Source organism: Salmo trutta, chromosome 4 (genome assembly GCF_901001165.1).
Source record: "Salmo trutta chromosome 4, fSalTru1.1, whole genome shotgun sequence".
Classification (NCBI taxonomy): Eukaryota; Metazoa; Chordata; class Actinopteri; order Salmoniformes; family Salmonidae; genus Salmo; species Salmo trutta.
Window position 1 is genome coordinate 55200473 of NC_042960.1, and position 14733 is coordinate 55215205.

At 45.6% G+C, this 14733-nt stretch overlaps 1 protein-coding gene across 1 annotated transcript in view; it reads left to right on the forward strand.

The window, feature by feature from the left end:
• Window positions 1-13776, forward strand: part of LOC115192649 (NUAK family SNF1-like kinase 1) — a 38365-nt gene extending 24589 nt beyond the window's left edge. Inside the window, exons 4-7 of the mRNA XM_029751403.1 lie at window positions 2210-2275; window positions 2499-2618; window positions 8273-8405; window positions 8896-13776. Coding sequence (XP_029607263.1) covers window positions 2210-2275; window positions 2499-2618; window positions 8273-8405; window positions 8896-9980 — 1404 coding nt within the window. The 3' untranslated portion in view covers window positions 9981-13776. The remainder of the gene's footprint in view (window positions 1-2209; window positions 2276-2498; window positions 2619-8272; window positions 8406-8895) is intronic.
• Window positions 13777-14733: the final 957 nt, after the last annotated feature.

The window sequence follows — 14733 nt, forward strand, 5'->3', positions numbered from 1 at the left end:
AAGTTCATGAATTTATTACTGCTGAAGTGAAAGCCATTCTCTCTTGGGAAATGCTGCTTTTTAGTTAGCTTTGCGACAGTATCAAAAATACATTTCGGATTGTTCTTATTTTCCTCAATTAGGTTGGAAAAATAGGATGATCGAGCAGCAGTGAGGGATCTTCGATACTGCACGGTACTGTCTTTCCAAGCTAATCAGAAGACTTCCAGTTTGGTGTTGCGCCATTTCCGTTCCAATTTTCTGGAAGCTTGCTTCAGAGCTCGGGTATTTTCTGTATACCAGGGAGCTAGTTTCTTATGACTAATGTTTTTAGTTTTAAGGGATGCAACTGCATCTAGGGTATTGCGCAAGGTTAAATTGAGTTCCTCAGTTAGGTGGTTAACTGATTTTTGTCCTCTGACGTCCTTGGGTAGGCAGAAGGAGTCTGGAAGGGCATCAAGGAATCTTTGGGTTGTCTGAGAATTTATAGCACGACTTGTGATGCTCCTTGGTTGGGGTCTGAGTAGATTATGTGTTGCGATTGCAAACATAATATAATGGTGGTCCGATAGTCCAGGATTATGAGGAAAAATATTAAGATCCACAACATTTATTCCATGGGACAAAACTAGGTCCAGAGTATGACTGTGGCAGTGAGTAGGTCCAGAGACATGTTGGACAAAACCCACTGAGTCGATGATGGCTCCGAATGCCTTTTGGATTGGGTCTGTGGACTTTTCCATGTGAATATTAAAGTCACCAAAAATGTGAATATTATCTGCTATGACTACAAGGTCCGATGGGAACTCAGTGAGGAATGTTGTATATGGCCCAGGAGGCCTGTAAACAGTAGCTATAAAAAGTGATTGAGTAGGCTGCATAGATTTCATGACTAGAAGCTCAAAAGACGAAAACGTCTGGGTTTTTTTGTAAATTGAAATTTGCTATCGTAAATGTTAGCAACACCTCCGCCTTTGCGGGATGCGCGGGGGATATGGTCAGTAGTGTAACCAGGAGGTGAGGCCTCATTTAACACAGTAAATTCATCAGGCTTAAGCCATGTTTCAGTCAGGCCAATCATATCAAGATTATGATCAGTGATTAGTTCATTGACTATAACTGTCTTTGAAGTGAGGGATCTAACATTAAGTAGCCCTATTTTGAGATGTGAGGTATCACGATCTCTTTCAATAATGGCAGGAATGGAGGAGGTCTTTATTCTAGTGAGATTGCTAAGGCGAACACCGCCATGTTTAGTTTTGCCCAACCTAGGTCGAGACACAGACACGGTTTCAATGGGGATAGCTGAGCTGACTACACTGACTGTGCTAGTGGCAGACTCCACTAAGCTGGCAGGCTGGCTAACAGCCTGCTGCCTGACCTGCACCCTATTTCATTGTGGAGCTAAGGGAGATAGAGCCCTGTCTATGCTCGTAGATAAGATGAGAGCACCCCTCCAGCTAGGATGGAGTCTGTCACTCCTCAATAGGCCAGGCTTAGTCCTGTTTGTGGGTGAGTCCCAGAAAGAGGGCCAATTATCTACAAATTCTATCTTTTGGGAGGGGCAGAAAACAGTTTTCAAGCAGCGATTGAGTTGTGAGACTCTGCTGTAGAGCTCATCACTCCCCCTAACTGGGAGGGGGCCAGAGACAATTACTCGATGCCGACACATCTTTCTAGCTGATTTACACGCTGAAGCTATGTTGCGCTTGGTGACCTCTGACTGTTTCATCCTAACATCGTTGATGCCGACGTGGATAAAAATAGCCCTATACTTTCTACACTTGCCAGTTTTAGCTTTAGCCAGCACCATCTTCAGTTACTACATGATTCCATATGTTTTATTTCATAGTTCTGATGTCTTCACTATTATTCTACAATGTAGAAAACAGTAAAAATGTAGAAAAACCCTTGAATGAGTAGCACTGGCACTGTAAATTATCCTGGTCCATCATTATAGGCTCTTGTTTATGTGAGGTGAGTTAGAGGGAAAATCACTACAGATGTCAACACACAGACGATAGAGGGCCAGGCAGGGCAATTAAACCTACTAGACCAATTGGCCCACTCTAACTATATCCCCTGAGAACAACACTGGAGTTTGGTCTCACCTCACCGGCAGCAAGCGAATGAACGAACAGCGAATGAACGCTCCCCTACTGTACAGACCGGCAATCGGTCTGGTGATTTTTCTTCTAGAGCCAACGGATGTACTGTTTGTCTTTTACAGAATGGGGTGGTGCACAGGGATTTGAAACTGGAAAATGTGCTACTGGATGAAAACTGTAACATTAAGGTAAGAAAGAGTCATTTTTATTCAACTCTACAGACTCTTGTCCATACATTGTTTGAATCTGTAATTATGTAACAGTCTGTAACTTTGAGTGCTATTTAGATATGGAGGCACTACTAGACAACTTTCTTTTTTAGAGTCTGTAACCTTGTCAGTGCCATGAGACTTTTAATGACATTTGTTATGATGTTTTACCAAACCTCGATGTGTCTCTGTCTCCCACCAGATTGCTGACTTTGGACTGTCCAACCTCTACCACAAGGACAAACTGCTGCAGACTTTCTGTGGCAGCCCACTCTATGCATCACCGGAGATAGTCAATGGAAGACCTTACTGCGGCCCAGAGGTAGGCACTAGGCAGGCACCACAGAGGTCAGGGGCCACAGACAGACACAATGAGACAGACTGGTTTTCTTTTGTCCCTGGGAGAAGTTATTACTAATCCCCAGGACCTGGCACTGTTGGGTCGGAGTCCCAAATCAGATATAGAGAGGGAGGGAGAGAGATAGAGAAGGTTGGTGGTAGAGGGAGGGAGTGGAGGGAAGGGAGGAGGTGTAACAGCATTGTTTCCGTCCTTCTCGCCCCAACCTGGGCTTGAACCAGGGACCCTCTGCATACATCGACAACAGTCACCTTCGTACCATCGTTACCTATCGCTCCACAAAAGCCTTGCAGAGCAAGGGAAACAACTACTTCAATGTCTCAGAGCGAGTGATGTCACCGATTGAAATGCTCCCAGCACGCATCACCTACTAGCTAGCAATTTCACACCGGTTATAGAGGCATGAGGTATGCTCTTCCATGGGATGCTCCCTACTCAGTTACTACTCCCAGCAACTCTCACATCCTTAGTGGAAGGCCACAGATGGTGGCTTGGCTCCCTTTGAAGACTATAGTGTAGTTGTTGCTCATAGTATCCTGGCGCTGAAGATCATGGCTGACATTTAATGTTCTCCCAACCGATTGTGCTTTTTTGTTATTTTTTTTGTGTTTTGTGTAACTTATTTTTTTACTTATTGTGTACATAATGTTGCTGCTACCATCTCTTATGACCAAAAATAACTTTTGGACATCAGAAAAGCGATTACTCACCGCGGACTGGAAGAAACTTCTTCTTTTAACGAGTCCGAGGAGAAGTATATCCTGCTTTCACTGGAACAGGCCCAGATCCACGCCTTTTGCATGAAGAAAGGCCAGAAAAGGGGCCGCAGATCGGGCAGCCTTCTGAGAATCCAGAGGCGAGCGAGTAAACTCCCACTAACATCCGTTCTTCTTGCTAACATGCAATCATTGTAAAATAAAATTAATGACCTACGATTAAGATTATCCTACCAATGGGACATTAAAAACTGTAACATCTTATGTTTCACCGAGATGTGGCTGAACGAAGATACGGACAATATAGAGCTAGCGGGATTTTCCATGCACTGGCAGAACAGAGACGCTACCTCTGGTAAGACGAGGGGTGAGGGTGTGTGTCTATTTGTCAATAACAGCTAGTGCGCGATGTCTAATATTAAATAAGTCTCGAGGTATTGCTCGCCTGAGGTAGAGTACCTTATGATAAGTTGTAGACCACACTATCAACAAAGAGAGTTCTAATCTGTATTATTCGTAGCCGTCTATTTACCACCACAGAACGAAGCTAGCACTAAGACCGCTCTCAACCAACTCTATAAGGCTATAAGCAAAGAAAATGCTCGCCCAGAAGTGGTGCTGCTGGTGGCTGGGGACTTTAATGCACATTTTTACCGCATGTCACATGTGCAACCAGAGGGGGAAAAAATCCTAGACCACCTTTACTCCACACACAGAGATGCATACAAAGCTCTCCCCCACACTCCATTTGGCAAATCTGACCATAATTCTATCCCCCTGATTCCTGCTTACAAGCAAAAACTAAAGCAGGAAGTACCAGTGACTCGCTCAATACGGAAGTGGCCAGATGACGGGATGCTAGACTACAGGACTGTTTTGCTAGCACAGACTGGAATATGTTCCGGGATTCATCCAATGGCATTGAGGAGTACACCACCTCAGTCATCGGCTTCATCAATAAGTGCATCGATGACGTTGTCCCCACAGTGACTGTACGTACATTTCCCAACCAGAAGCCATGGATTACAGGCAACATCCGCATCGAGCTAAATGCTTGAGCTGCCGCTTTCAAGGAGCGGGAGACTAATCCGAACGCTTATAAGAAATCCTTCTATGCCCTCAGACGAACCATCTAACAAGCAAAACGTCAATACAGGATTAAGATTGAATCCTACTACACTTGCTCTGACGCTCGTCGGATGTGGCAGGGCTTGAAAACTGTTACGGAAAGGGAAACCCAGACGTGAGCTTCCCAGTGACGCGAGCCTACCAGATGAGTTAAATGCCTTTTATGCTCGCTTCGAGGCAATTAACACTGAAGCATGCACGAGAGCACCAGCTGTTCTGGATGACTGTGTGATAACGCTCTCGGTAGCCGATGTGAGCAAAACCTTTAAACAGGTCAACATTCACAAAGCCGTTGGCCCAGACGGATTACCAAGACGTGTACTCAAAGCATGCGCGGACCAACTGTCAAGTGTCTTCACTGACATTTTCAACCTCTCCCTGACCGAGTCTGTAATAACTACGTGTTTCAAGCAGACCACTATAGTCCCTGTGCCCAAGGAAGTGAAGTTAACCTGCCTAAATGATTACTGCCCCGTGGCACTCACGTCGGTAGCCATGAAGTGCTTTGAAAGGCTGGTCGTGGCTCACATCAACAGCATCCTCCCGGACACCCTAGACCCACTCCAATTTGCATACCGCCCCAACAGATCCACAGATCTCAATTGCACTCCACACTGCCCTTTCTCACCTGGACAAAAGGAACACCTATGTGAGAATGCTATTCATTGACTACAGCTCAGCGTTCAACACCATAGTGCCCACGAAGCTCATCACTAAGCTAAGGACTCTGGGACTAAACACCTCCCTCTGCAACAGGATCCTGGACTCCCTGAAGGGCCGCCCCCAGGTGGTAAGAGTAGGCAACAACACATCTGCCACGCTGATCCTCAACACTGGGACCCTCAAGGGGTGTGTACTTAGTACCCTCCTGTATTCCCTGTTTACCCACGACTGCGTAGCCAATCACGACTCCAACACCACCATTAAGTTTGCTGACAACACATCACCGACAAATATGAGACGGCCTATAGGGAGGAGGTCAGAGAACTGGCAGTATGGTGACAGGACAACAACATCTCCCTCAATGTGAGCAAGACAAAGGAGCTGATCGTGGACTACAGGAAAAGGCAGGCCGAACAGGCCACCATTAACATCGACGGGGCTGTAGTGGAGCGGGTTGAGAGTTTCAAGTTCCTTGGTGTCCACATCACCAACAAACTATCATGGTCCAAACATACCAAGACTGTCGTGAAGAGAGCATGGGTCCCCAGATCCTCAAAAGGTTTTACAGCTGCACCATCGAGAGCATCCTGACCAGTTGCATCACCGCCTGGTATGGCAACTGCTCGGCATCTGACCGTATGGCACTACAGAGGGTAGTGCGAACGGCCCAGTACATCACTGGGGCCAAGCTTCCTGCCATCCAGGACCTATATAATAGGCGGTGTCAGAGGAAAGCACATAAAATTGTCAGAGACTCCAGTCAGCCAAGTTATAGACTGTTTTCTCTGCTACCGCATGGGAAGTGGTACCGGAGCACCAAGTCTAGGACCAAAAGGCTCCTCAACAGCTTCTACCCCCAAGCCATAAGACTGCTGAACATTTTATAAAATCGCCACAGGACAATTTACATTGAACCTCCCATCCCATTTGTACACTGCTGCTACTCGCTGTTTGTTTGTTATCTATGCATAATCACTTCGCCCCCACCTACATGTACAGATAACCTCAAGTAGCCTGTACCCCCGCACACTGACTCGGTACTGGTGCCCCCTGTATATAGCCTCGTTATTGTTATTGCTATTGTGTTACTTTTTATAATTACTTTTTATTTTAGTCTACTTGGTAAACTAGTCTACTGTTGGTTAAGGGCTCGTAAGTAAGCATTTCACGGTAAAGTCTACACTTGTTGTATTCGGTGCATGTGACAAATGAAGTTTGATTTGATTTGAATAGAATATGAATGAGTTACACAGACAGGCTCAGCAACTTCACTTCCAAAGATGGGTGGGATTGAGAAGTTGTTTGGTTAAGAAAAAGGGAGAGAGAATGTGACAAAACAGCCCCAAAACTATTTATTGACTAATTTGAAAGTAATTCTTTAGGGCTTTTCCAAATTGCAAGAAAAATTGTGCATTATAAAGCAAAGTTAAAGTCGTATTTTTAGACTGCAAAGTCCAACGATTCAATTTAGTATAATTCACTGTCATTTTCTTCAGTGTGCTAAAAAAAACAACTCAGAGATTGTAATGAAAATTACAGAATCCAGTTGGGGAAAACCCGCAAATTACAGCTAACACTGGAAACAAAAACAGAACACAACAATGGCACTCACCCCGTCTCACCCTCCCTGCAGCCCTGCCAGTCGACCAATCACAGAGGAGCGCTCTCAGTCATTGAACCAATGACAGAGCGGCTCCAGTGTGAGACATTCCAAGCATGGGCCCTAAAGGAAGTCCAGTCTGCCCAATCGCAGAACCCAGTCCCAGAGCTCAGTCCCAGACATGGGCTGGCTATATCCCCCTGACCATCAACAAGCAGCCACATTCCTCCAGGAGTCTTGTCCTCCTCTTCCAAAGCCTGACGTCTGGCTAATCAGTGACCGGCATTGTGTCTCCTGAGATCTGTCAGGGCATCACGGCTCTGCCACCTCTGCTGGACTCATTACACCCCTCTCCACCCCTCTGTCCCCCCTCCTTCCCCCTCCATGCCCCAGACACTGGTCTTGCATAACCTGTTTACTGAGACAGTCACATTGCATTAGATTAGTGGTCACAAAGCGCAGGTTGACACATAGAGAAAGACAGAGGGAGAAATAGAGTTCTATTTGCATGGAAACAAACTGGCACACTCCAGACTCTGGTTCTATGGCTGAGAGGATGGAAGTGGAAAGCAGGGCTTAGAGCACAGCCCATTATCAGCCTGAAAACGTCATCCTGGCACGTTTTTGCAAAAAGGTAAAATGAGTGGAGAGAGAGAGTCAACAGACAGACAGAGGTGGGAGAGAGGAGGGAGAGAGAAGAGGGAAAGAGAGAGAGAGAGAGAGAGAGAGAGAGAGAGAGAGAGAGAGAGAGAGAGATGAGAGAGAGATGAGAGAGAGAGAGATGAGATGAGATGAGATGAGAGGAAGGGAGGCAGGGAAAGGAGGGAGAGAGAATGGGGGGAGGAGGGAGAGAGAAGGGGAGAGTGAGGGAAGGGGAGAGAAAGAGGGAGAGGGTGAAGGAGGGAGAGAGAGGAGGGTGAGGGAGGGAAAGTAGGTGGGAGAGGGAATGGAGGGGGAAGAGGGAGGGAGAGACTCATATTTTCAAATTGTGTTGAGAAAAACATCAGATTACTGTAACCTTTTGCCTTTTTGCAAAAATGTGCCAAAATGAAGATTTCCTATGATATTATGTTGTAGAGCAATATGGTACACTCTTAGAAAAAAAGGTGCTATCTAGAACCTTAAAGGTTTCTTCGGCTTTCCACATAGGAGAACCCTTTGAAGAACCCTTTTTAGTTGCAGGTAGAACCCTTTTGGTTCCAGGTAGAACCCTTTCTAGAGTGTATAGCTGTGCAGTGCTTACACTGTTTCAGCTGGCGCAACAACATATGTCGTTCCAGTTCAGATACAGTACGCTCCTTGTTAATGTTTTAATGACCTGTTGCTAACCCAGTAATGGCATTGAGCCTCATTTACCAGTTACTGGGAATTGGAAAAGGGAAATGAGAGATTCCTATTTTTTTCAACTGCGTCTCCAGTGACAGATTTTACTGACTGATCTCTCATATTCAGTCTATCTGATCGTGATCCTGATCTATGTAGTTACCTGTGTGTGTGTTTTGTTGTTATAGGTGGACAGCTGGGCTCTGGGGGTGCTTCTATACACCCTGGTCTATGGGACCATGCCGTTTGATGGAGGAGACCACAAGAACCTCATCCGCCAGATCAGCAATGGAGAGTACAGAGAGCCCACCCAGTCCTCAGGTACAGAACAAGACCCTCTACCTATAGTCTGAGACAGGGATACCCAATTACATTCCTCTGTGGGCCATGTTTCCTTGAGCGGATGGTCGGGGGGCACAACATTGTTAGAAATCATTTGTACACTGCAAATTGAGTGCAAGAATCCCAAACAGAATAATTTCAAACGTTGATTACATTGGGATCACATATGCCTCTCTATTTATGCGTGGGAATACTTGGGAACAGAATTCCTAAATTAAAATCACTTTGAGCTGATTTCCTGGTGATTTTACAGTCTTTTATGTCCAACAACTATTATTTGTTTTTAGAATTTGGCGGGACGCCTATTGGGAAACCCTGGTCTAAGATCTAGTTTCCCTCTACACACTAAGTATAATGATTGTTAGATAATAAATGCTCTGCAGCAAAAAACAACAGTGAAGTGTAACCCAGCTCCTACATACCCCCTGTTGAATGTTAAACTCTGCTCCCCTCCTGTTGCCCTTCCCAGATGCCCGCGGTCTGATCCGCTGGATGTTGATGGTGAACCCAGAGCGGCGGGCCACGGTGGAAGACATCGCCAACCACTGGTGGGTCAACTGGGGCTGGAAGAGCAGCGTGTGCGACTGTGAGACCCAGCGGGACAACGGCACCTCCTCTCCCATGCTGGCCCGCTTCATCGACTGGCAGAACCGCACAGAGCCCCGGCCGGGCAAACCCACCGCCCTGCTGCCCCTGGTCCTCCGCCAGCGCCCCAAGAAGTCCAAGAAAGAGAACGAGGTGGGAGATGGGCCCCACGGTGGAGGAGAGGGGGAGAAGCCCGGGCTGAAGAGGCCCAAGGGGATCCTGAAGACACGGCTGATAGAGAAGCAGCATTCGCCCAGCCTGGAGGAGGTGGAGCTGGGGAGCGGTGGAGCGATAATGGGCCTCAGGCCAGCCGAGGGAGAACCAGGTTGCTCTAGCCCCGACAGAGAGGAGGAAGAGGAGGAGCCCGCCCTGGCAGGGGGCTCGCCGGCCAAGATGGTGCCCACCCTTCCCAGGAAGGGCATCCTGAAGAACAACCAACAACGTGAATCAGGGTACTACTCCTCCCCGGAGCGCAGTGAGTCCTCCGAGCTGCTAGTGGGTGCCACCATGTCCCTGGTTGCTGCCTGCAGCTCCCCGCCCAGGAGAGTGGTGGGGAGGAAGGGCATCTTGAAGCGCAACGGGAAATATTCCACCTACAGTGGCCCTCCCTCGGCTGGTGCTCTCGGGGAACCCTCCCAGGGTGACTCTGGCCTGTCCCGCAGCCAGAGCCGTCCATCCAGCATGGTGTTGGAGGATGGCATCGTGTCCCCCAGGCTGTCCCCCGACTGGCCCCCCACCACCCCACACCGCCCCAACATCAGGGCTTGTGTGTCAGCCGAAAACCTGCTGCAGCTGGCCAACTTCAAGGGCTTCCAGGCAGCCCCTCTGCTCCACGGGTCAAAGTTCGGCCGGACCCCCAGAGCGCGGGGGTCTCCGGGGGACAATGGCAGCTTCTCCCTGCTGGGGGACCTGGACGACATGACTCAGGTGTACCAGCAAGCCCTGGACATCAGCAGCAACCTCACCTAGCCGAGGAGGGGATAGAGGAGGCAGCCAGGTGGCCAGGCTGAGGCTGTAACATCTGTCTCTGTTGGTGTGTGTGTCTGTGTGTATGTGTGTGTACATGTATGTGTATGTCATTGACGACCAGTGACCCGTATGTTGCTGGGATAGCCTACCTAAACCTTTTGGGAGGTTATAGTTTTCTCACCGGGGTTCAAATCCTTGTTGGAAACGATATTATACACACACTCATACATACAATACATGACTATTATGCACTTCTCAGGCCAAAGGACATTCAGTTAGCAGGGTTTTCAAACGACGTGAGTGGAGTGAAAAAACAACTGGCATGAGAGAAATCCGCCCAGCCTTCCTCCTCCATCCGCCCGTAGACTTTGCTGTGTTCAAATGTTTACATGTTCAGCAAAAGGCAAGTTAGAATCACATGCGCAGCAACCAGACACTGGTTGGCTCTCAAAGCGAACCATGAATTGAGTTTGAGTTTACAAAAGCACCTTAAAACTCACACAGAGCACATGTTTTTGTGATCTTTTACTTCATGTAAAAAACAAACCAGGGTCTTGCTCCATAATAACTGACGATGTTAATTATTTATTAATATTTGTGTAGATTTAGTTTGAATACAAAACTGGTGGGTTCTGGCAGTACTGGAATAGTCCAAAGCTCAATGTCTCCAACCCTTTGTGTGGATTGTGGAACTGACATATATAATTATTATGTTACCCAAGAAAGTGAAACATGTATACATGATATATTAATATGGCCGCATATGTAAAAAATGTGGCTATGTATATCACCATAAAAGCGTATGTCCTATATATGAGCATATGATATTAGGGAATATGTAATTTAGGATCTAAATTAAATTATGTAAGTCATTTCCTGAAAGTGGAGCGAGATGGATGCCAGGCCAACCTGTCACCATTTGTGCTGTTTTGATTCTTATACATGTGAATGTGGTGAGAGAGAGAGAAAGACCCAGGACCTTAACGGAACACACTGTGGCCTATTGCATTACATAGTCACAGGTCAGGGGTCACACAACGGCCTATAGCCTTACACAGCCACAGGTCAGGGGTCACACAATGGCCTATAGCCTTACACAGTCACAGGTCAGGGGTCACATAGACATTAAACAGTAGTTGAGATGAAACAGTCCCGTCTCCATCCCAAAATACACACTGTCAGGAACAAGAACCAAGCCCAGAGAGATGACAGAGTCTTAAACAATTAGGCTTTTCGAGCAAGTGCTTTCTTGCTTGATGTGTCAGCAGTTTGATGATTTGGTTAAACATAAGGCCTGGTCAGGCCAGCTCGAGGGGCCTGGAGCTGCTCACCTTAGAAGGTAGATGGCCCAGACTCCCTCTCATAGCCCCGAAATGTTCCTGGCAAATAAACAGCCATGTCTGTGGTTGTTTTGTCTGTATGCCTGTAGTGCAGTGTTGGAGTTGCCTCTGCTGAGGCCTTCTCACTCAATTGGCATAACTTGGCTACAGAGTCATACCAGCTGGAAATGGCAGAGAAACCCTACAAGTCGTGTACACAATGCTCAGGTTGTTATTTGTGGATATTGTTATAGCCTAGTTTAATTTGTTTAAACCATCCCCCTCCAACTCCACAAAGGGCTTAGTAGAAGGATTTGTTTCAGTGCTCTGATGACACTGCACATTCCACAGACAATGGCTGGAGACGTGTTGGTGCGGGAGATGTTATCCGCACCGGGCAGGTGGGTCCTGTGGTCTGTGCTGTCAGGTCTCCAGCTGTGTGTACAGGGCCATTTTGTCAAATAAGCACCATTAGCCAGGTATTGTTTTTATTAGAGGGAGGTATAGTGTAGTAGAGAGAAACATAATAATGGTAGAGAGAGGTAGAGAGTAGTAGAGATTTTAGAGGGAAACAAGCGTTTGAGTGAAAGAGAATGTTCTTAGTGAAGGTGAGATTTGAGAAGCCTTTCCTGTCAGAAAGGGTGAAAGAGTTGAGTTGCTGAGTTGAAGGAAACAGAGATGTAGACTAGAGAAAGTAACAGAGAAAGTGAGTTCTGAGTAGAAAGGAAGGGAAGGAAGGAAATGGAAAGTATTTTATTTAATTTTTTACCAAATATGAGAAGAAGCTTCATTGATGCAGGGGGTGAAATGGATTGGGTACTGTATGTGCCCCTGGAACCTTTATGATAGCTGGGAAACCCCATCTGAAAATTAATTTGTTTTTTGCAACAATAATAGCCTGACAGGCTTTTATTATCTTGTCACTTTTTTGTTAAGAGATTGTTTTAGGCCAAAAGCTAGAGGTTGGCAAAGCAACTTGTGTCATGGGCTGAGTGTGTTCTATGGAGTGTGTTTAGAATGGCCTTAGTGTGCAACACATTTAAACTGGGATGGAGAGGGAGATCTGTGACTGATACATGTGACTGATGCATTGATTATACTGTATCATCAGAATATGTGTATGGAAAACCATAGCAAACCCCAAGCAACAGAATTAACATGATGAATGATTTCAAAGGTCCGCTAGTGCAAAGTCCTGGTTATTGATTGAAACCACAGACCCGTTCTGTATTATATTGCATTTTATTGCCCTTTGTATTGCCTTTTATTGTCAACTGGATTTACAGTGATGAAATTATACTATGTTAGTATTTTGTTTTATTACGCTTCTGTTTTTGATTCTCCAAAATATAGAAACTTTATATTGCTTTATGTTATGGCAGAAAGTATTTCTTCCCTGAGTTTGGCCGTACGAGATCAGGGGACTCATCTGATGTCAGTGAGATCTCAGTGTTTCCCCTGTTTTTGGTACACCTGAGGGGTCAGAGCAGCTGACCTGAGTTCAGTCATGTTGCAGAGTGTTTACCTGTGAACTTACATCAGATAGAGAGTCAACTTACTAATACAGCCTGGTGACCCAACCACAGAGAACAGGGCATTTAAACCTACCCCCTTCCAAAGAAAGAGGTGCCCATTGACACCACCGAAAGGGGAAATCCATGGCTTATTATTATGATAGTAATCTTTCTAAAATGCTAACACATATTAGCAACACAGAGATAAACACGTACATGTATGTGCCATCACATTGACAACCCCTTGTTTGATCCCAAAGAAGTAGTCAGAGCCCATCTGTACCAAAGCAAGGAGATCCGAAACGAAGGAATGACATCAGGAGAAAACAATGGAAAAAATCTGATTAAACTCTCTATCTGCCAAACTGGAAATAACTGGTGCATATACATTAGTTAGTAGCAGAAAGTCTAATCATAGGAAAACTTGACTGGATATTGTTATTAAGACAGTAATAATAGTATTATTATGTTATTTAAGTATTATTTTTGTTGGCTATTGCCACGGTTATGATTTTGTTTTGGTATCAGTTGATGAACCTGGACTGCTGAGGTGGTTTAAGTTGAGTGGCGTTGCTCTCTTTTATGATCGTGTTTCATTTTATGATCATGAGAATTATTATCAAGGTGTTTTTTATACTTGTATTTATTGGTGATTAAGCCATTTTCATTTGACGTATAAAGCTACTCTGTCCATGATTTGGCCTGCTTGGGACTGTGTTGACTGCATACATGGAGAGATATCATTGTCTGGGGTATAGCATTGAGGGAGTGAAGATGACATTTCATTGTGAAAGCGTTGGTCAAGTATACGTTTTGGAGTTACAACCAATCAGATTTCATCATATATGACTAAGTCTTAAGAAATGTTCTTGGAAGGAACCAAACTTCATTGATCTCTCTACTTCAAACCATGCTTCTGTAGTACTGGACCAAGTCAAATAAATTGATCACGTTAAAGAAGGTTTTTACTGTCTGACTTTGTGTATTCAGTGTTGTTCAGTTTCTATCTTTCTTGCTTTTCTTGGCATTTAAATCCTACTGTAATCTACTTTTAAGAATTGGAAAAATATCTCAGAGAAACTTCAGGGACAAGAAAGTGAATAAGTGTGTCTGTCTGTCTTGGGGAGAAAGAATAGTCTGTTTTTGAGAGCAGAACAGAGACAAGCGGTTGGTAGTCAAGAGAGAACATTGCTGCTGTTAGGCTAATTTGATCCACATTTACTTTTAGGGGGAGTGGGTGGCTGGCTGGCTGGCTGGCTGGCTGGCTGGCTGATCTGGCCGTAGGTAAGGAGTCTTTGGGGCTTCGGTGTTGATATGTGAGACGGCACCCCTGCCTCATGCTGTCCAGACCAGACAGGGCAACAGGCCCAGGAAGGGAAACTTGGTTTATCTACACTGATCTAGGAACACCTAACCAAATCCCATGCTAGGTAGATAGCTAACTTTATTTCTATACAGGGTATAATCTGTCATGTGAGATTATATCTACAGAAAGAGTTACTGTAGTTATTCCTCTCACATAGTTGAATTTATGTTTTACTGTAGCCTTCGGTGCCCAGAAAACACGGTAACAAAGTAAAGCATTCATTAAACACCACTATGAATCAGTCTTTTTAATATGTTTCTAGTTGTGGAGATTCCTGGTTTACCTAATATGTGTTTGGGAAAGCCTCAGAGGGAAAATAAGAGGTGAATGAACAAGAGCAGAGTGAGCAGTTGAGGGGAGGGCGGCTCATGATAATGGCTGAAACGGAGCAAATGGAATGGCATCAAACATATGGAAACCATTTGTTTGATGTATTTGATACCATTCCACTCATTCCGCTCAGCCATAAACACGAGCCCGTCCTCCCCAATTAAGGTTCCACCAACCTCCTGTGGCTTAGAGCCATCTTTACCTCAGTGCACTAAGAGCAATTT